The sequence below is a fragment of the Vulpes lagopus genome, chromosome 1 (genome assembly GCF_018345385.1).
Source record: "Vulpes lagopus strain Blue_001 chromosome 1, ASM1834538v1, whole genome shotgun sequence".
In the NCBI taxonomy this organism is placed as follows: domain Eukaryota; kingdom Metazoa; phylum Chordata; class Mammalia; order Carnivora; family Canidae; genus Vulpes; species Vulpes lagopus.
Window position 1 is genome coordinate 121,797,872 of NC_054824.1, and position 22,695 is coordinate 121,820,566.

At 40.0% G+C, this 22,695-nt stretch overlaps 1 protein-coding gene across 1 annotated transcript in view; it reads left to right on the top strand.

Annotated features, from left to right (window-relative positions):
• TTC39C (tetratricopeptide repeat domain 39C) overlaps positions 1–22,695 on the top strand; it is a 111,030-nt gene that overhangs the window by 51,604 nt on the left and 36,731 nt on the right. Inside the window, exons 4-6 of the mRNA XM_041766048.1 lie at positions 1,213–1,327; positions 10,837–11,191; positions 12,913–13,081. Of these exons, the coding sequence (XP_041621982.1) occupies positions 1,213–1,327; positions 10,837–11,191; positions 12,913–13,081 (639 nt within the window). The remainder of the gene's footprint in view (positions 1–1,212; positions 1,328–10,836; positions 11,192–12,912; positions 13,082–22,695) is intronic.

Below are 22,695 nucleotides of genomic sequence, written 5' to 3' on the forward strand. Positions count from 1 at the left end.
CGCCGGGAGCCTGATGTGGGATTCGATCCCGGGTCTCCAGGATCGCGCCCTGGGCCAAAGGCAGGCGCCAAACCGCTGCGCCACCCAGGGATCCCATCCCCGTAGTATCCTATACTTGACCCTTCAGAGCACTTAACTGCATTACATGGTAATGAGGTCAGTGTTCCCTCATTAGACTGTAAGTTATTCATATGTCTGTCTTCTGTATCTAATTCTATGCCTAACACATATGTTAGGAATTAACATTGGTAATGGGTCTTTGCAATTTAAAAAGCATTTTCACATACAGTATCTCATTACCCCTTCGAACAACCCTACACAGTAGATGTTATTACAAAGAAACAGAAGCACTAATAAACTGGCATTTGCCTAGGCAAAGTAATGAGTTCTGGGGCTGCATTTGCAACAATAGTGGCCATAATAGATTATGTTAATCTAGAAAAAAGGAAAACAGTTCATTCTTTTGTGTTTAGTAAATATGCTATTGTCGTATTTGCAAAGATCCTATCAGTTCTTATGTCACTGTGAAAGCCCATGAAAACTATGTAGCTTATCTTGTTCAGGTTCACTTTGTATTAAAAATGCAGTATTCTTTATCAGAGCAAACTTTTTAAAATTACAGACATTCTTTATAATAAGGACCAACATTTTATAAAAAAGTGTTTTTTAGTTTTACCTTTGCTTCTTTTATAGAGGTAGTAACCTTAGAGGTATGGCTTAAATTCTGATTCAGTTCAGCTCTTTTCTCCTTCACTAAAATGTATCCGTTTTTGACCCTTACATCTCAGTTGTGTGCACATAGGGAATGAACCCCAGTGTTCATCCTACGTGAACAAAGGTAGATGGCTGCAAAGTGGTTTTTCAGGTTCTCTATTTTGGGGAACATTTTCTACCTTTAGTAATTTTTATTTTGGATAGGTAAGAACTTAAATTGTTTTTTAAAAAGGTAAAAGTCTGAACTTCTATGTTGACTTTCATGGTTTCCCACAAGCTTGATTGTTCTCACTCAGAATATTTGTCTTTGAGTTGCAGTGTTCTTCATCCTATTGTAGATCTCATGGGAATACAGTATAAATTTGGTCTTGGCTTTCAGTGCACCTGTCTTTCAGTTCCTGCGTGAAGTTCTTTTGCACAGTTAAGTAATAGTTATTTGGATAGTGTCTTGTTCTTGGGTGTGATTTATCAACATGTACTTTTCTTTCCATCAAACAGGTTGATGCCCGAAAATCTGCCCTCTCTATGGTTGATCGGCTTCAGAGGCAGATAATCATAGCTGACTGTCAAGTTTACCTGGCTGTGCTCTCGTTTGTAAAACAAGAATTGTCAGGTATGCCAAAAGCATTATTTTTAATGGCTTTCAACATTCAATGGACACAATAGGTAATGCCCCCCACTTTTTTTTCAATGCCTCCTATTTCAGTCTTTGAAAATATGTGATGCCTCTTTGGGGCATGGTATGCATTTTTACTTAGGAAATTGAAACCACAAGTGCTTAATGTGTATTTAGGAGAATAGTTTTATTACTTTTTTTAAAAAAATATTTTTATTTATTTGAGAGTGGGAGAGAGAAAGAGCATGAGCAGGGGGAAGGACAGATGGAGAAGCAGACACCCCACTGAGCAGGGAGCCCTATGTGGGGCTCCATCCCAGGACCCTGGGATCATGATGTGACCCGAAGGCAGACACTTAACTGACTGAGCCACCCAGGCATCCCCTAGGGAAATAGTTTTAGACTTGAAGTCAGTGTTTCATCCTTTCCATCTCAAGATAATGCTGTCATAGAGAAATTATCAGTGCCAGATAAGTGGATCATACTTTTCCTTTGTGAGAATCAAGTTGTGAATAACCTTTAAAGTGAAATATAACTAGTTTAGATTAAATTTTTGCAGGAAATTGTTATTGAGGGCCTGAGCATATACCAAGTATTTCCTTACGTTCTTGAATGACCTACATTTTAACAACCTTCATAGTAAGGGCTAGAAATGAATTTCTTAATTCGTTTGTCCAATACTGTTGTTTTCCAAGATTCTGTAGCTTTGATATCTTGAGTGCTGTAGACTCAAATCGAGCCTTTAACAGCTTCTGTAAGACTGTGTTTAACACAGACACCCGTTCTTTCCTGTATGTGGTGATCGGTCTGATACTGCCAGGAGAAATTTGCTTCTTTGGCAGATCAGATTTACTTGAAAAAATGAAAATTCAAGAAAGAAACCAACTAAAACTCAAAATCACAAAAGCATTTCCTTCCAAACCTTAAATGAAGGTCTATTGCTGCTAAGTTGTAACATACACTTTTCTTTCTAGACTGCCAGAGACCACTTTTTCTCTCTATTCTCTTTCTTCTGCCTCTCTCTCTCCTTTCCTCCCTCCATCTCATCCTTGAGGATGCTTCTTTCTATTTGGCTCAAGTCAGAAGTAGAACTTAACTTTTATTTTGACCTCCAAAATTTGGACTAGAACGTATCCTTCTTTTTATTTTGACCTCCAAAATTTGGACTAGAACGTATCCTTCTTTTAAAATATGTTTGCCTTTTGTTTTGGTTCAATGGTTTATGTTCTTCTTGCTAATCCTCTCAGGACTTGCCTGATACTTAAATGGTTGAGGGCTCATAGCTCATGTGTTATTTCAGTGATGCATCAACATAAAATCCCTCACTTGAAGTTCTACATTAACGTATATATTAAAAGCAGCAGAGTTGTTGGACTTCTTGGGTCAAGATAGGATCTCTGGCATTTTCTGTGATCTTTGCACTCCTTTTTTCTGACATTCAAGAAGGACTTTTTAAAGGAGCTAATTTTAGCCATTAGGAGAAAATATCTGTCTAGAGAGACGGATAAATCCAGTGTAGGATTTATATGTAATGTTTGGGGAATCAGGTAAAGGGCATCTGGGAATCCTTTGTGTTAATCTTACAACTCTTCTGTAAGTTTGAAAGTACATAAAAATTTAAAAAATTTTTGCTCACTCATTGGTCTATTCCACAAATAATTACTGAGCATATGTGATATGCTAAGCACTGTGTTAGATGAGCACGCAGGCTATGCTCCCTGCCCTCAGGAAACTTCAGGTCATCAATTCATGCTATTTATTTCTAAAATTATTATTCTGCTTAAAAATCCCTGAACGTTACTATAGAAAATTTGGAAAATACAGGGGATCCCTGGGTGGCTCAGCGGTTTGGCGCCTGCGTTTGGCCCAGGGCGCGATCCTGGAGTCCCAGGATCAAGTCCCATGTCGGGCACCCGGCATGGAGCCTGCTTCTCCCTCTACCTGTGTCTCTGCCTCTCTCTCTCTCTCTCTATGTCTATCATAAATGAATAAATAAAATCTTAAAAAAAAAAAAGAAAATTTAGAAAATACAAAAGGGTTAAAAAAGAAAGCAAGTCCTCTGTTACCACTTGGAGAAATCCTTCTTTACTGCTAATGTTCTATGTTTCTCTTTATTTCTTTTACAAAATGGAATCTATAGTGCTTTGTATCCAATTTTTCTCTCTTAGATTGTATTACATAGCTTCTCGGTTACTCAATTTCAAAATATTAAATAAGAACATAGTAGTTTTTCATATGAATGTGCCATGGGTTATTTAACTGATTGCTTTTGGACATTCAGATGTTCTTTGCTTTGCCTTTTTTTTTTTTTGGTTATTGAGGTCAAACCTATTTTTATATTTTATTAATAAACTTATTTAATAAATTATTTCCTAACCTTTACCCATTCTCCTAGTAAGTTGATGTTAATCAGTTATTTAATCCTATTTATCATAGATATTGAACAGGTTTTTCCTGAAGCCATATAATTTAGTGAACAGTTATTGGTATTGAAATGAAATTCTGACAGACGTAAATATATATAGTGGCCGTTTGCTTTGTGAATATCTCCATATTTGTTTCAAACAAAACATAGCCAAAAATGCACTTCATTAGCCTTTTAGAAACCCACTGGGTTATTAAATGATAAAAAATTAATTTTGTTGGGATCCATTCTTTAGAAAATTCTTTTGATGGATAATTTTCTTGGAGAAAAGCTGTCTTCTTGGAGATGTTTGTTATAGGTGTCCCTTCCCCACCCAGAGTGGGTGGCTCAGAGGTAGGCAGGAGGGCACACACTTCCCTGAGCTCCAGGTAGAGGTGAGTCTGTGAATTTTTAAATACTTCATACTTTTAAAAGAACTCTTGTGCTTTCTCTCATTGGAACTTCTTTAGAATGAATTGTCCTATCATCTCTCTTCATTTTATATACTACTTTATAAATATCTTTTTAATTTACTCTGTTACTGAGGGCTGCTTGTTGCTTGCTTACTTGCTTCCCCCCCCCCCCCCCCAATAAGCATATATTAATTACTTTCATAACAAGAAGCTATTTTTAAAACTTGTTTTATGGCACTTACCACCTTATTTTGTTTCCTTTACTTTTTTGAACTTGAAGATAAGCCCTACGTTGTACTCACCTTTGTATTCTTGGCATAGTATATGCTCAATACATTTTCTTCAAGTGAATTTACTTGCTTTATTTTACAGGGGAGGCAGTAGAGGCTGCATGATTTGGGTGAGGTTGAACAGTTGACGTAGCTTGTCAGTGACCACAGCCCAGGCCTAAGCCATGGGTTTCTTTTCTTTTTTAAAGATTTTATTTATTTATTCATGAGAGACACAGAGAGAGAGAGAGAGACAGAGAGAGAGGCAGAGACATAAGCAGAGAGAGAAGCAGGCTCCTTGCAGGGAACCTGATGTGGGACTCGATCCCAGGACCATGGGATCATGACCCGAGCCTGAGGCAGACACTCAACCAGTAAGCCACCCAGGCATCCCTAGGGTTTCTTGTTTCCTACCTGAATTCCTAGTGTTCTCACCATTTTCCCATCAGCTGAGTTTGGTTACTTGTGGCTCTGCGCCGAGAGGCCCAGAAACCCAGCCATGTCACTTGCCCTTTTGTCCTCTGGCGCTAGCCCTTGGAACAGTGTGACTGCCTGCTGTTAACTCCCTTGCTTCTCCAGGCCACGATTTCTCTGTTGCCATCAGAGCCATCTTCCTAAAACCTGTTAGATCTGTGCTTTAAACAGTCAGCCCTTCTGCATCCCCTAAAAGGAAGAGTCTGAATTCCTTCCTCAACCTGCCTGCCATCCCATCATGCAGCCAGCTAAGCCAAGCTCTTTGCACTTCCCTGAAATGCCTTTGCTGTCTTCCTGCCTTTGTATATGCTACTCCCTCGGTGTGGAATGCCCTCAGCCCCTTTATCTTTCTCTCTTGCCTATCCAGGTGCCTCCCGGGCCAGCTTCCTTCATGTACTCCTTCCTCACTTCATCATCTGCTTTTTTGTTGTTCCACATGTGTTCTGTGCAGAGTCAGATCACTCACCACATAGCAGTACACATTTTAGGTACATGTCTGCCCATGGTATTTGACTGTAATCTCCTTGAGGGTAGCAGCTCTGTCCACCTGCTGTCTTTTTTGTCCACACTCACTGAGCTTTTACTTTGCATCCCATACTGTGGGGTCATAGGTGCCAGGGTTCTGGAGATGAGTGGGATGACACTCTTGCCCCAGGGGAACAGCTGGCTTAGTAGGAGAGAAAGAGGAGTGAGTCAGTTATAATTCAGGGTAATACTTGACCCACTAGATGTGTAAGTTAGTCACAAATTGGGTGCAGGGAATGAGGAGCTCAGAAACTTGACCTGGGAAGATCAAGGAAGATCCTGAGCAGACTGATGAAGAATGGAAGTCAGTTTTGCTCTCTGTCCTTGGCATCTGATGTGGTACTGTCCCCTGTCACATGGTGGGTGTATAATATGTGAATTGAAGGGGTGAAGGATGGGTGATGCCATTTAGGAAAAAGTTGCATGACATGGAGCCCCAAGAATAGTTGAGATTGGAAAAATGAGTCCTTTAGAAGTCTTTTGGAAGTGAAACCAAGACAATTTTTCTCCCAAAGCCTGTTCCATGACTCACAAAAAGGTAATCCTGAACTAATCTTTTGTTATAGGGTTAATCAGCCTCACCTAGGACAAGTGAACAGACACAGTACGATGGCAGGAGGTCCACCAGATATGATCCCCTGCTGAAAAATCCATGAGATTTATCCCAACATCAATGAGTATAACTTGGCATTTTCACTTCTGAGACAATTCCTGCCCTTTCCTGGGAAGGACTCTCACTCCCTGCCTCCCACACACTACCCTTCCCTTATAATGGGGACAAAGTCTCCTCTCTCCCCTACATCTCCCAGCTGATTGAGGCTGGCCCTAATAGGGGAGGGCAAATGGTCTGTGGTTTTTTGCTGTGTGTGTCTTCCTCCAAAAACATAGATAGCAGCGGCTGAATGATTTATATTTGACCTTTTAGAGGAGCCATATGGAGGGCTATGCAGGATGTGGGGCTCTTGAATGCTGTTTCTCTGCCTTTTGGGAATATGTATGTTCATTAGAGGCATTGTTACAGCTTCACAGCGAAGAGGGGGTCACTCCTCTTCCAGGAGCTGCATTGCTGTCTGCTGTGGAGCACACTCCAGGGCAGCCTTTGTTCTGTAGGCTAGGTGTGGCTGTGCTCAGATGTTTTGGTCACAGCATTTGGGACTGGGAAGTAGGGTCCTGGGAAACCTGTTTCTCTGCCGCGTTGAGCTTAGAAAGTAGCAAAAGCAAAATCTTTTCTACATGCATATTAATTTCATCTTGCACAAATTATAGTCTTCGACTTAGAGCTTTGGGTTTTATTTACGTCGCTCGGTTAAAGGCATTGAAACTTGTTGCCACAGGGCAGCCTGGGTGGCTCAGCGGTTTAGGTTTAGCGCCGCCTTCAGCCCAGGGCCTGATCCTGGAGTCCTGGGATCGAGTCCCTCGTCAGGCTCCCTGCATGGAGCCTGCTTCTCCCTCTGCCTGTGTCTCTGCATCACCCCCCTCTCTCATGAATACATAAATAAAAATTTTTTAAAAACAACTTGTTACCACAGATTTTAACATACACTTTTAAACATTGGCACCTAAACTCCTCTCTCAGGCAAGAAATTAAAGACATGTCGAATTACATTTTTATTTTATAAAAATAGGGTTTTTACCAATGTCATTTTTTTATTGTTGTTGAGTCTGTGCAGTTGGCATTGATGGATTTTTGGCTTTGGTTTCCATTGCCACCATCCCTTGTTATGACTCTTCTTCACCTGAGATCTGAATTCCTGCAATGTGTCTCCCTAACACTGGTGGTCCCCTCAGCCACAGTCTTACGAATTGCCTGCTTTTCCTGTGCAAATGTCCATTCCTTAGTTGGACATCAGGGGGCCCCCATAACCTGAGCATGCCATCCCTGTGTCCCCTTTGGTCTCTGTGTTCCCGGTATCACTCTGCCTCTGAATGGCTTGCCCACCTGCTCCTTCATACTCACACGCCTTAGATGGAACTTCTGCTTCCCCAGGGAAGCTGCAGCAGCCTGGAAAATGCAGGAGAAAACAGAATTAAACATTTTCCTTAAAATTTCCGGTTAGGCCTGGAGGCAGGAGGGAGTAAAATTTTCTACTGAAATCTTGCAATACTTATTCTGCACTAATCCATTTATATATTTATTATATAGAAAATTTTAGGACAAAAAGGACCTAAAGAACAACTCACCCATCATCTCAACATGATTTGTTTTAATTTTTTCTACCTATGACCCCAGTAGGGCACATGAACAAACACATAGAGATATATATATGCACTTATTTTTCTCATTTGTTTTACTTTTCAGTTTTATTGTGGGCATTTGAAGGGCTGAAATTGTGTCTTACGGTTCTTTAATATCCTTCAGTTACCAAGCACAGCCCTAAGCACATAACAGGAACTTAATAGCAAATTAACATTTTTAGCATTTTGCAAGTTTTTTTTCATTTTTGAAATCTGTACCCAGCATTTTCCCCTTTGTTAGATTGCAATTGGTTTTGTGTTCCTATTTTCTTTTTCTGTTTTTCTATTCAACCTTTGGCTTTTTGGATCATAACTGCGTGTCCTCTTGTTTATGGACATACTAGATCAACATGAGTGCTTTGTCAGCATACAAGTTTCAGGATTTTTTCCAACTTTTCATTTTCCATTTAGAAGGGAGAAGTCATTGTGCCTCTAATAGGCAGGATCTAATCTTATTTCTCTTGGATTCTCCTAAAACTGTACCTGAAATGTAATATTTGCTCACTAAATATTTTTGTTAAATTGGGGCACCTGGGTAGCTCAGTCGGTTAAGCACCTGACTCTTGATTTTGGCTCAGGTCGTGCTCTCAGGTTTGTGAGATGGAGCCCTGCATCGGCTTCCATACTGAGCATGCAGCCTGCTTAGGATTCTCTCTCTCTTTCTCTCTCTCTCTCTCTCCTTTAGCCCCTCCCCATACTCCTGGCACTCACTCACTCTCTCTCAAAAAAAATTTTTTTTTGTTAAATTGAACTACGTGAAAGTTGTTTTAAGTGTGTGTTACTTTTTATAAAGTTATAAAAATTGTTCCCTTAAAAAAAAACTTTCGTTTTGCTTGTTCATCCTATCTTGAGTATTCTTTTCAGTGGACTTAGTCTGCAGAGCATTAACAATCTAGAACTTGGAACTTATGGGATGGTTGTGTTTTGAATTGTGATCCCATAAGGAATACGGTCATCATTTGTCAAGAAATTGATAAATAGATTTTATCAATTTGATAAATAGATAGATTTAAGTAAAATATTAACTTGATTAAATATTAGGATTGATAGATAGATTTAAGTAAAATTATTAACTTGATTAAATATTAGGATTCCATGGATTGGGGGGATCCTTAGGACCCTGAGGTGCAATGATTTTTCCAGGAGGACTCCATATATAATCATGCTCGTGGCTGTGATTTGTTACAGCAAAGATATAAAGCAAAATGTGTAAAGGAAAAAGATGCGTGGGAGGAAGTCCAGGAAAACTCAGGCACAAGTGACCCAAAGTTTTCTCCCAGAGGTGTCTGTAGGACATGCTTAATTCTCTGGGCAGTGAGTCATGTTATCAACCTGGAAGCTTGGTAGAAACACAGTATCCAGAGTTTTTGATGGGACTGGCCATGCATATGTACACCCTGCCTTGCACATACCCATATTCCAGACCCCTGGGATCTGGAATGAAACACTGAAAGCAAGTGTTTGACATGAAACGTACTGTTTATACAAGCAGGGTAGGCACAGTGAGCCATTCTTATCAGTTCTGGGAATGCTTGGAATGTTCCCAAGTTCAAGTTCACAGACCCCAGCCAAGGGTCAGTCTTGTAAGCAGACTTTGCAAAGGATAGCAGTGGTCCTGCTCTGGTAGCTCTTTTCTCAAAATACCATGTGTTCTTTGATCACTTTCAATTCAGGGATTAGACTCTTGGGTTCTTTGATCACTTTCAATTCAGGGATTAGACACAAAATCAGATTTTGTGTTATGTACTTTCTGGGATTAAATTTTTTTAAAAAATTTATTCATGAGAGAGAGAGAGAGAGAGAGAGAGGCAGAGACACGGGTAGAGGGAGAAGCAGGCTCCACACAGGTTGCCCAACACGGCACTCAATCCCGGGTCTTCAGGATCCTGCCCTGGGCTGAAGGCGGTGCTAAACCGCTGAGCCACCTGGGCTGCCGCTTTCTGGGATTTAAATATAACTTTTTACAAACTTCTTTTTCCACTGCCCCAAAGGGCCTGGAACTCTGGGACAGCTTGTTTTGTCTTCCACTTGTGCACTGGGGTCAGATTACTGGGGCCATATTGATAACAGTGCTGAGTATGTATAAGCTCTTTTCTGTAGAAAATTCCCTGTAGAAGACCTTTCCTCAAAAGTATGGTGATGATGCACTCAGATGAGCACAGATGCATCAACTGCGCCCTTCCCTTCCTCATGAGAAGGTGTAAATATGTTCGCAGGAAGAGAGGGTGAGGCAGGACCTGTGGGCTTGTCTGCAAGGGGCCAGTGGGACATGGAACTGGGTAAATCCCAGTCTTATCTCTGTTATTTCTCTCAGAAACTATGAAGACTATGTTAAAAATTGATCTGATGGGAAATAATGGAAGCAGCTTTATAAATAACATCTTCTCACTTCTGGTGTGAAGTAGCTTCTTTTTGATACCGTCCTTTGCTGGAGCTGTCTAGATCTAGGCTGGGGCAGTAGGGTGAGCATCATTCTCATTATCCAAATAATGCCATCCTAATAAGGCATGCTTCAGCCACACAGTAGGCATTAGATACAGATGAATGGAGGATTCTTTACATTTCTGCATATACCCTAATGACTTATACGGTAATGAACTGGCTGTTTGTTCACCTAGTAAGTATAAATTAAATCCTTTTCGTTTGCTTGTTTTATTTTTTGGCAAGTTGCCATGTTTGATGCCAAGGTATATTTTTAGCAGTGAATTAGACTTAAAACTTGCTCTTTAGGAGGAGTGAAACACAGGGTAGACAAATGTCAGAGTTCCAAAAGAGATTTATCGGGGAAGTGCCATGGTAGTTCAGAAACACGGCGGAAATTCATGTTTCACAGAGCACATAGAACGAAAGTCAGGTTCAAGTGATGCTTGCATGTTGGCATTCATGCATTTATTCTTTCGTTCAGTGTATATCCTATACGACGTCCCAGTTCATGTATGAGGGGCTTGATAGAACAGTGAACAAAAGAACTAGTAGTTTCTTGCCAAGCAGTCATTCAGTATAATAAAGGGAAACAAGTAATTTAAGCCCTCTGAAGAAAACAAAGTGCAATGGGAGATGATCATTTTATTGCTTTTTAAATTTTTTTTGCTTGAATTTCAGGTCATTTTTCAATATCCCTTATTACTACAGGAAAATTATTTTGAATGCTTATTTTTTTCTCCTGCTTTCTCCCTTTCTCCATAGCCTATATAAAAGGTGGGTGGATCCTTAGGAAAGCCTGGAAGATTTACAATAAGTGCTATCTGGATATCAATGCTCTCCAGGAGCTGTATCAGAAGAAACTAACTGAAGAGCCCTTGACTTGTGACGCAGCAAATGATAATGACATTGTGACTGAAGGGGTGTCTGAGGAGTCTCTAAGCAGACTTAAAGGTGCTGTTAGCTTTGGATACGGCCTTTTCCACCTTTGCATCTCCATGGTGCCTCCCAACCTGCTCAAAATCATCAACCTGCTGGGTTTTCCCGGAGACCGCCTGCAAGGCCTTTCTTCACTGATGTATGCAAGCGAAAGTAAGGACATGAAGGCCCCTTTAGCTACGTGAGTAGCTGTATTGCAATGCTTTGGTAGATAATATAGTGTTGAAAGTAAGTAAACAACAATCAAAGCCTTTAAAGGAAATGTCAGGTAAATAGGTTGGTTGGTTGACATGATGCCTTGAGTCTTTTAACGCAATGCTGAGAACTGTGTTTTGGGTGGTATTTATAAGCTGACTTGGGAGCTAACGTCAGAGAGCAGAACACTATTCTCGACTCTCATGAGTCCCTTATTTTCAACAGGTAAAATGATCATCCTTTTCAACCTCAGATGATTTTGTAAGCAGTTTTTGTGACCTTGGCCACAGTTGCTGAGATTCATGATCCTGATTTTTGAATTTTTAAGGAAGACAAATTTGATAAGCCTTTTCCCCCATGATTCTGAAATTTTTTTTCTTACAGAAAATACTGATACTTGATGATTTTCTTTGATCCTGGTCGGTCCATTGGTCTCTCATATGTGGCTTGGATATTTTGTGCTGGTCAACTAAATTGAGTCATGTTAATCTAAACTGAAATGACAATAATTTGAACGGGAGTGTGGAGAAGCTGGTATCACTATCCAGAGCAAGGATTTACCCATTCCTCCACGATTAAAAATGACTTGATTTTTTTTTTTCAGTTTGAATAATTTTACCAGACACTATATGTCCTTTGACGTTACACTACTTGTCAGTTTTTCCAAAAAATGTTATCATGGAGAACTTGAGCGAGCTCTGTTTTCATGCCTATCCATATTGAGGAATTTGAATATTCACTCTTAATCATTTGGCAGCTATTAAAAATATCATTAAATTTTCATTTCAAAAATATTTGTGCTTCCCCAAAGTCATTAAATTACATAAACAGTGGTATTTTATTAATTTGATTTAATGGTTTTCTAATGTGATAATGTGTCTATTTATATCTTAGTATTTTGTCAAAAGAAATGAATTAGTAATGTAAATTAGTCTAATCTCCAGAAGAGAACCAGTTTTATAAACATGCTAGAAGCATACGTTTATATAACAATATTTGATGTGTTAGTGAAATATTTTTGTCTATTTATTAAAGCAGATTCTAATGAATCTATTTTGTTTACCAAGTTTATTTAACATGGTATTCTTCTTGAAAGGATGAGTTTGAAGTAAAGGAATTTTAACTAATTATTTGGTTTTCGAATTAAGCATCTTCAAAGGCCAGAGAAAGAGCCTTTTTTCCCCCCAGTTCCTCTCACTTATTTTAACTCATTTTAGAATAATTTGTGTCTGTGGTTCCCATATTTAAATTTAGATTCTGAGGCTTACACTCTAACTTTATGAACACAGGAGAAAATAGCATTTTCCTTTTGAAAAAAAAAAAGGTAATCCTTTTATTGTGAGGGGACAGTAAATTCATGGTAACTAGTCACTGTTTCTAATTGGTGCATTGCTGAGTGAAGTGCAGAATAGAGAAATTTATATCGGTCCATACCTTCAGAGAGCCCTGGAAGCCTCAGAAGAGCTAAAGGCTTTTATCTTATTCTGCTCTCACCTGATGGGAGTATGGTGATTTCTATGATGTGCCAAAGTTTCAGTTTTCTAAATATTGATAAAATTAAAATGGGGAAAGATACTCTGTATCTTCAAAGACTGTGTAGTAAGCTTTTTGGAAGGGGCATGTTCTGGAAGAGCACATACTGAGTTTTTAAAAAGTGGAAACACTCTAAGAAAAGTCTTGATCAATGTTTCTCTCCCTCTCCTTTAGATTGGCTCTGCTCTGGTATCATACTGTAGTCCGCCCGTTTTTTGCCTTGGATGGCAGTGATAACAAAGCAGGCCTGGATGAAGCAAAGGAAATTCTTCTCAAAAAAGAAGCTGCTTATCCAAATTCTTCCCTCTTCATGTTTTTCAAGGGACGCATCCAACGATTAGAGGTACTGTGCCTTCCGCATGTTTTTAAATAAAGCCTTCTGTGGATCAAATCTGTGATTCTGACTCGAGTACTAGTATCAAAATGAGCCCAAATGTCATTGGGCCAAGGAACGTTTCGTTCTTGTGCTTTTTCATTGCATCATTGCTACAAAAGCCTCTTCCAGGAACCCAGGATGTTAGTCAGTAACCTTCTGTTCAGGAGATGTGGGCGAGGCAGGGTGAGCTATCTGGTGGGTAATGAGATGAGATTGGTGTACTCTCCACCAAAGACTTAGGAGCATTAGCAACTGTCTTTGTTGAAGAACACAAAATAGGATTTTTTTCCTTCTCTGGAGTTACTAATAATCTGTTTCTAAATTTTTATCTTGGTTAAAAATTGATTTATACACAAGTTATTGCCTGAAATGTCAAGGACCCCATCAACTTTGAAACAGTAGTAGTTTTTGTTACTTTTTCATTGGCTTCATTTGGGCAAATCCTGTGGTGGGCGCTTTATACATGATACCTGATTTAATCTCCAGAGCAACCCTATGACAGAGGTAAAAATGTCATCTGCATTTTATAGACAAAGGTATCCAAGAGGGCTTCAAGTGACTTCCCAGAATACCCAGTGAGTGAGGCTAGGTTGTTTTATTCCAGAAGGAAAACACACCCTAGACTTTGGAGCATCTCTGCTTCTCCTTCTTCCTCCCCTACTCCTTTTTTTGTTTTGTTTTGTTTTTTTGTCTGCTTGCTTGGGGTCATGAAGATTTGAAGAAAAAGTATTTATAAGAAAAAAATTACACATATGAAAGAAGGTGGCTGTTGTGCCTGGTGCACCAGCAGCTTGTAGAGAATCACTGCAAGTTTTTTTTTTTTTTTAAGATTTATTTATTTATTCATGAATGAGAGAGAGAGAGAGAGAGAGAGAGAGAGAGAGAGAGGCAGAGACACAGGAGGAGGGAGAAGCAGGCTCCATGCCTGGAGCCCGACATGAGACTCGATCCCGGGACTCCAGGATTGCGCCCTGGGCCAAAGGCAGGCGCTAAACTGCTGAGCCACCCAGGGATCCCCCACTGCAAGGTTTTAACAACCTCTCTTCTCCCCTTAGCTGGGGGCCCTGCAGCACGGTTGGTTCTAGAGGTCAGCCCCCAGTAAACGCCATGTGTGCTTTTGAAGATTTTTGCCTAGGAACACTTTTGCGAGTAGAGTTGATTTGTTCATTAATTTTTTTTTGTTGGCAACAGAGTGTATATTACTTCCCGAATAATTCCGTTCCCTCATGAAGTGCCTCCTTAAATCCAAGGACTCCTCACCTTTGCATATGGAAGTTATATTTTAGAGAGTCTACTGATGATTTATAATTAAAACACAGTACAGAAAGCTCAGCAGGATCTGAATTATTTAAACCTATGTCTGAATTGGGTTTTTTCCCCCTCCTTATCTTGAGCCTGTTTTTCTTTGCAGCCAGGCTTGTGAGCCTTCAGTTCTCTTTCTCCCTCTTTTCCTTCAGTCTTAGACACATAGTTCTGACCAGTTTCTTGTGCAGCCTGTTCTTTTTGTTAGCCTTTTCTTCTTTTAAGCTCAGGGTTATGGTCTTCCATGTAGGGAAGGATGTTTGGTACTCAAGTTTCTCTGCTCCCTTGGCCTCGTGTAGGAGGAAATAACGCCGTATAAGGACATTTTAAGCTAAGCGTTCTCACTTCAGTGACCGTTTCTGCATGGAAATTGGATTACAGGGTCATTGCTTTCTTAAATGTCCATTTCTTTTCCTTTCTTCTTTTTTTAAGATTTATTTATTTTTATTTTTATTTTTATTTTTTAAAAGATTTTGTTTATTTATTTATTTTTATTTATTTATTTATTTATTTACTTACTTATTTACTTATTTACTTATTTACTTATTTACTTATTTACTTATTTATTTATTTATTTATTTATTTATTTATTTAGAGGCGCAGAGACACAGGCAGAGGGAGAAGCAGGCTCCATGCAGGGAACCCGACGTGGGACTCAATCCCGGGTCTCCAGGAACACACCCCGGGCTGCAGGCAGTGCTAAACCACTGAGCCACTGGGGCTGCCCTTATTTATTTTTAGATAGAAAGAGAGAGCATGAGCTGCGTGAGGGGCAGAGGAAGAGAGAGAATCTCAAGCAGACTCCCCACTGAGTGTGGAGCCCAATGCGGGGCTCAAACTTGTGACCCTGAAATCATGACCTGAGTCAAAACCAAGAGTTTGGTTTGCTTAACCCAATGAGCCACCCAGGTGCCCCATTAAATGTCCATTTCTTAAAGAGCAAGTGGTATATATTTTGATTAACTCTGAACATGATGAGACTAGGCTCAGTGTTGAATAGATTTGCCACCTGGGTTGAGAGTGGCACAGCAGTAAGGCACCTTAGCATTGGGCATTTATTAGAATTCTCTCTACTCCTAGATCAACAAATGCTCTAAATTGGACTTTGAAGCTGTTAAATTGGACATGTAAAAGGTTTATCTCTTGTTAAGCTTGCCATTTTAATTTTTTATTTCAAAACAAAAATGCTTAACTTTTAGCTTAATTGATGACTCCCCCCCCCCCCCCCCGAAACACTTAATTTGTAATGGTTTTAGCTTGTGCCACAGAAATGAGGAAGCCACAGCCATCAGAGGACCCTTCTAAATACAGTTTGGAAAGGTACATAGTTGCATTATATAGTTCTTGGCAAGCATTCAGGCTCTTTCAAGGGGGAGAATTGTGATCTGAGTGTGGGTGGTAGATGTTAGGACTACTTCACCATGAAGCAGCTTGCTTGCTTACTGAACTTGATCCTTGGTTTTCCAGAAAAAAAAAAAAAAAGACTGAAAGATCTGTTTGTTTTTTTTTTTTTTTTTTTTTTTTTTTGAAAGATCTGTTTGTTTCCGATTAGTGAGCTATAGCCTCAGGGCCAAGGGAATATGCTGGTTGTGTTTGGCCTTTCAAAGGCCCAGAAGATGAAAGGATTTGAGGCTAATTTGGTATATTAGTGGTATTATTCTCACAGTGCCCAGACACCAGCATTTCATTTATCTTCCCAAGTGACTGAGGAAGCTATGGGGAGGTGGTGTTGGGAGGTTAAAATCCTGTTTGCAGATGAGAGACTACCCAGAGAGGCTGTTATAGCTCTTGTTGGGGGCTTTCTGGAAGGGCCTGTAAAGTCCCAAACCTGGCTTATGAAAACACAAGGCTCTGCTGACAAGTCTGCTTGCAGAGACTGTTTTTTTTGTTTTTTTTTTTTTAATTTTCAGCAAGCATTTAGGCTAGAGACAGGACTCCTGAGATCTTTTTATCAACAAACCCTCTGAGAACACGGTCTGCAGGCTTTAACTTTGGCAGATGCATCATATGACTCTAAGTTTGTTCGGTGAGTCAATCTACAAAATAATTTGAACAGCTGCTTTTGTGTAAGCTTGCTGTCATACAGGGTGACTAGCTCAATATGTGCTGGTTAGTTTTCATTTTCTGTACACGTTATTTTCAAAGCCTGTGCACTTGCCTGCTTTCTCTTTTAATTTCAAGAACAACTGTTTACGTGGGACAATTGGAATCCACCTGGGGAATGGTCTTTGATATATCCACTCTGTCCTGACATTTGATACCCTTGCTATTGTGGTTTCAGTGTTTCCTGTGGTTGCGGCCTAACTTGACCTGGTGATGGAGTTCTATACCTTCATTGGTTTGGGGGTGCATCAGCACTTCAGGATGTTATGTCGCCTGTGCTCTTTGGGACTGCTGAAGCAGGAATCTCAGCCAGCCTGAAGAATTTTCCCTCTTTACTGCCTTTGCTTCTATATCTTCCACCTCCAGCCTCTCCACCCTCTTGTGTTCTCACAACCTGTCCGGTCTCTGTTGACTTCTCCCATGTGTCTTGTCATGCTGTTGGGAGGCACACATGGGTTCTTATGGTACTTAGCATGGGATAAATGATATAAAACTAGAGTGTGGTGGATATTCTTACTGAGTGTGTAAGCCTGGGAAGTAAAGTTATCAAATTTCTTTTTTTTTTCTTTTTAGGAGAGAAAAGTTGGTGTTGAAAGTGATCAGTAAAACTGGGCCCATGATTGGCAAAGTGGGTGGCTTGTAGCCAGAGGGGCTACAGGTACTATATAGCACCTATATTTACTTTTCCCTGAAGTTGGTCCTATATGTTGTATAGTAATCTCAGTTTTAAAATATGAATTTATAGTTTTGAATTTTTGTACTTTTCAGTAAACCTATGGTAGTGATAAGTCCATTAACCTACAATTGATAAATGAATATTTTTCTTGGTTATTTAAAAAAGTATTGAGACAAGTCTACATTTTAATCACTTGTTTTTATTTCTCCCCAGTCCTCTTTTCTCCCTTAAACAGTACAGATTTGCCCAACTTCCCTCTCCTTTAGTGTATAATTACTTAGTATGATATATGTGTGTGTGTGTATTTGGTTTTATAGGTTATCACTTTGATATACACACTATATCATGACGATTTAGTAATGAAACTAATTTTTAATATCTAAATGAAAGTTGATAAACATTCTAATGAGGTGACTATTCAAGCATTTTGAGAACTCTTATTTTGAACTGTCTTCTAAGCTGAGGCTCCTACTTTGTGAATATCCCAAGTACTGGCATTTTAAAACCTAGGGTTTGGATTTGGGGAGCAGCAGCTAGGACCTTCCTTGCACAAGACTGTCCCTTAGTGTATATTTGTTGAATGAATAGATGAGTCCATCAATCAAGGAGAAATCCACTAACCAGTGAGAGTAATATCATTTCTTTGTTAAGGAAAAGTTGATTATCAAGGACTGTCTCCTTGTGTGGCACCTAAGCCTGTTTCTGAAACCAGTTCTAAAGAAGGAGTTGCAAAAGTGTCTTCATAATCCGTGTAAGAGATTGTCCTCTTAAGGAGGGTATGGAATGAGATGTTGAAATGCTAATGTACTGGCTAGAGAAGTAGGACTCCAAAGCTGAATTGAATAATTTAGGTAAAAAGCAATTGGATTGAAATGAAGTCTCTGCTTATGGTCGGGAGCCCCCAGATGAGCAGGCAGTGAGCCCCGGTGCTCCCTTCGCCCAGCCTGTGAGGCTCTTGACTGTAACTGCCTCTCAGACAATTCCAACCATTACAGGCCTGGCTTCCTGAGGCCAAAAGAAAGTTTGTACAAGACGTCATAGAGGCCACACTGAAGAAGTTATGATGTGTGTGTGTGTGCACATCTCAGTCATCTCCTCCCTCTCTTACTGAAGCTACCTTGTTTGCTCTGAGAAATGCAGCTTTGTCACTGCAGTCTGCTCCCCTGTTCCATACCCCCCTCCCTCTGCTTCCTTCCAAGAAGGCATATGATAGGATGTGGTTTCTTTTTCCTGAACAGTGCCCTGCAGGGGATGCTTTGATGGTTGACCTTCACATCACCATATTCATATCAACCTGCCAAGCGGGTTGGGGTACTCCTTCTCCTGGCTATGAAGTTCTGTGTGAAAGGCTTGCACACATCTACATCAGCGTGTGTCCCATCTGTGGACCTTCTTTCTTTCTTTTTTTTTTTTTCTAAAGATTTTATTTATTTAATCATGAAAGTCACACACAGAGAGAGGCAGAGACACAGGTGGAGGGAGAAGAGAGCCTGACGTGCGACTCGATCCTGGGACTCTAGCATCACACCCTAGGCCAAAGGCAGCGCTAAACCACTGAGCCACCTAGGCTGCCCTGGACTTTCTTTCTGACCATTCTTTGAGGTGACTTTAGCTGTCTGAGGTACCTTATAAAAAACTGACCATAGTGCTTTCTGTCCTTTTATTAAGACGGGTGATATTTTTCACTGGCATTCCCAGAATAAGTGGGAGGTCTGTGTTGTTTTTTAGCCCATCCGCTCATGATTGTGACAGGAACAGAAAAGTAGAGGTTGGTCCTTTGGTGATTAAGTTATCAGCTGGAGAAAAGAGACCAAGGCCAGCAGGGGTCATGGAGAGGAGGGGCCAGCACAGGAGTGCTGACCACAGTGAGGGCTGGTGCCTGAGCTTTCTTCTCTGGGGCACGTTGACATTATTCAAGCTGTTTGCTAGCAGTGTGTCTTTGCATCTGTCGAAGAGAAAGCCTGCCTCTTGTATTTGAACAGCAGGCCTTGCCAGCATGATGTAATGTTGTTATTTATAGGATCAGGAAAAAGGCAATGCAGGAAGAGAAATAATTCCCTGAAGTTCTGTTAATCGTTGTCTTCTCTCCCTCTATCCTATGTGGGTTCTCTTTATTACTTCAGGCGCCTAAAAAATAGAGTTAACATTTTTTCTGAGGAGAACACAAAACGAGAGGTTGATTCAAGCTGGTATAAGAGAGATGAGGGGATATATTTGTCTCCACTTTCCAGTAAAATAGATTTCTGTCATGTGGTTTAATAACTGTTCACTGAAACGAGAAGAGGATAGTAACCCACATTGCTAATAGGTTAAATACATTTGCTGTTCTTTCAACTCTATCATTACAGGCTGTTGGGCTGAAAAGCAAGTAGAAGGTTAATGATTTCTATCCCTAAGCTCACTAAATGTGCATAAGAGGATGAGCTTTCCCTTGCCTACATTAGCCCAGTCCTAAGGGCAGGGGTCAAATGCACAATCTATTGTTAGGTGTCCTTGATAACAGTATTGCTAAACTGATTCTGCTAGTCAGCAGCATTAATGCTGAGTAACAAGTAATAATACGTGGATTGTCACAGCATGTCCTCTTGCGTGCTACAGGTGACAAGGAAGGCCTCTCCTTTTATTTATTTTTTATTATTTATTTTTATTAATTTTTTAAAATTTATTTATGATAGAGAGAGAGAGAGGGAGGCAGAGACATAGACAGAGGGAGAAGCAGGCTCCATGCACCGGGAGCCCAACGTGGGATTTGATCCCTGGTCTCCAGGATCACGCCCTGGGCCAAAGGCAGGCGCTAAACTGCTGCGCCACCCAGGGATCCCAGGCCTCTCCTTTTAAAACATCTACATAATAGTTTAAGCTGTTAAGCAACTTCATAAAAATAACCCAGTGATACTTAAATTCTAAGCTGTTTTACTTCAAATTATTTTGTGATTTTTAATAGACACATGAGACTTCATACAATTTCATTTACAAATCTGCTTACGTGTTTTAACAGGTTTTTTTTTTTTAAGATTTTATTTATTTATTTGAGAGAGAGAGTACTAGTTGTAGGGAGGGGCACAGAGAGAGGGAGAAGCAAACTCCCTGCTGAGTAGGGAGCCCAGTGATAACAACGGTGCAGAGCTTGGTCCCAAGACCCTGAGATCATGACCTGAGCTGAAGGCAGATGCTTGACTGATTAAGCCACCCAGGTGTCCCTTAACATCGTTTTTTAAGTAAGTAACTGGATGCAGACTATTTAGATATGTTACGTTAATAATTTCATATTCCCTTGTTGGGAAGTTGTTGGGATATTTGGTTATTGTTATTTCTCTATTATTTCCCAATATTTCACTGTGATTGTAAATGCTTCAATAAGTAACATATTTTTCTTTTCTTTTCTTTTCTTTTCTTTTCTTTTTTTTTTTTTTTTTTGAGTTTTAGCTCCAGTGGTGTCATTATTAGAATAAAGAATATGAACAGGGCCGCCCCAGTGGCGCAGCAGTTTAGCGCTGCCTATAGCCCAGGGTGTGATCCTGGAGACCAGGGATCGAGTCCCATGTCGGGCTCCCAGCATGGAGCTTGCTTCTCCCTCTGCCCGTGTCTCTGCCTCTCTCTCTCTCTCTGTGTGTCTCTCGTGAATAAATAAAATCTTAAAAATAAAAAAAGGAAGGTTGCATGTGGCATAACCTCCACCACCATCCTTAAAAAAAAAAAAAAAAAGTGTGAACAGTTCCATAGCTCTTGCTACATAAGAGATCATATTCTGGCCCACTATTTCTTGAGTATAATCATTATTTTTATACAGAGTCTCAGCAGCATGTTCTGCTGCATAGCTTTCTTTTTATTTTATTTCCATAATGATGCAAATTAAGGCAGTTTAAAAATAGTTCTTAAAATATTACTGATAGGACATCCCATGTTCATGTATCAGAAGACTTACTATTGCTAGGATGGCAGTACTCCTTTAATTGAGCTACCAGATTCAGTACAATCCCTCTCAAAATCATAGCTTGCTGTTTTGCAAAATTGACAAATTGATACTAAACCTAAGGGAACTAGAACAGCCAAAATGATCTTGAAAAGGAAGAACAAAGTTGGAACATTCATACTTCCTAATCTCAAAACTTAATCAAGACAGTGTGGTATTGTAGTAAGAATAGACCTACAGATCAATGAGAACCAAGAAATAAACCTTTACATTTATGGATCAACTGACTTTTGACAAAAGTAAATCGATAGGCAAAGAATAGTCTTTTTAACAGATGGTGCTGGGACAACTGAATTTCCACATGCAGATAAATGAAGTTGGACTCCTACCTCATACCATACGTAAGAATGAATGCATATGGAACATAGACCAAAATATAACAGGTAAAACCACAAAACTCTTGGGTTAGGCAGTAGCTTCTTCGACATAACCTCAAAAACACAACAACAAAAGGAAAACAGATAAATTAAACCATGTCAAAATTAAACACTTTTTGTGCTTCAAAAAATATCAAGAAAGTAAATAGCCCATGGAATGGGAGAAAATATTTGCAAGTTATAGATAAGACAAGGGGCTGATATCCAGGATATGTAAAGAACTGTAACAACTCAATTAAGAGACCCAATTAAAAAAAAGTAGGCAAATGCTCTGAAGAGACCTTTCCCCAGAGAAAATAGACAAATGACCAATAAACACATCAAAAGATGCTCAGCATCGTAAGTCATTATGAAGAAATGGAAATAAGAACCAAGTGAGGGCATCCCGGGTGGTTCAGAGGTTTAGCGCCGCCTTCAGACCCAGGCGTGATCCGGGAGACCGAGGATCGAGTCCCACGTCAGGCTCCCTGCATGGAGCCTCCTTCTCCCTCTGCCTGTGTCTCTGCCTCTCTCTCTCTGTGTCTCTCATGAATAAATAAATAAAATCTTAAAAAAAAAAAAGAACCAAGTGAGATGCTATTTCATATCTGCCAGGCTACCTATAATAATAAAGACAGCTGGGGCACCTGAGTGGCTCAGTGGTTAAGCATCTGCCTTTGGCTCAGGTCATGATATCAGGGTCCTGGGATTGAGCCCAGCATTGAGCTCCCTGCTCAACAAGGAGCCTCCTCCTCCTCCCTCGCTCTCTCTCTACCTACCTCTTCCTCCCTCGCTTGCTTTCTCTACGCCCCCTACCCATGCTCTCTCTCACTTTGCTCTCTCAAATAAAATCTTTTTTAAAAAAATAAAAAATAAAAAGGACAGCCAATAACAAGTGCAGGCAAGCATGTTCTTAGAGAAATTGGAAACCTCATTCATTGCTGGTGGGAATGTAAAATGGTACAGCCACTTGGGAAAAGCTTGGGAGTTCCTCAAAATACTAAACATAGATTTACCATATGACCCACAAGTCCCATTCTTAGGAATACATCCAAGAGAAATGAAAACATATGTCCATATTATTATTCATAGAGCAGAGTGGAAACAACTCAAATGTCCATCAGTTGATGAATGGATAAACAAAATGTGCATCCATACGATGAATAATTGC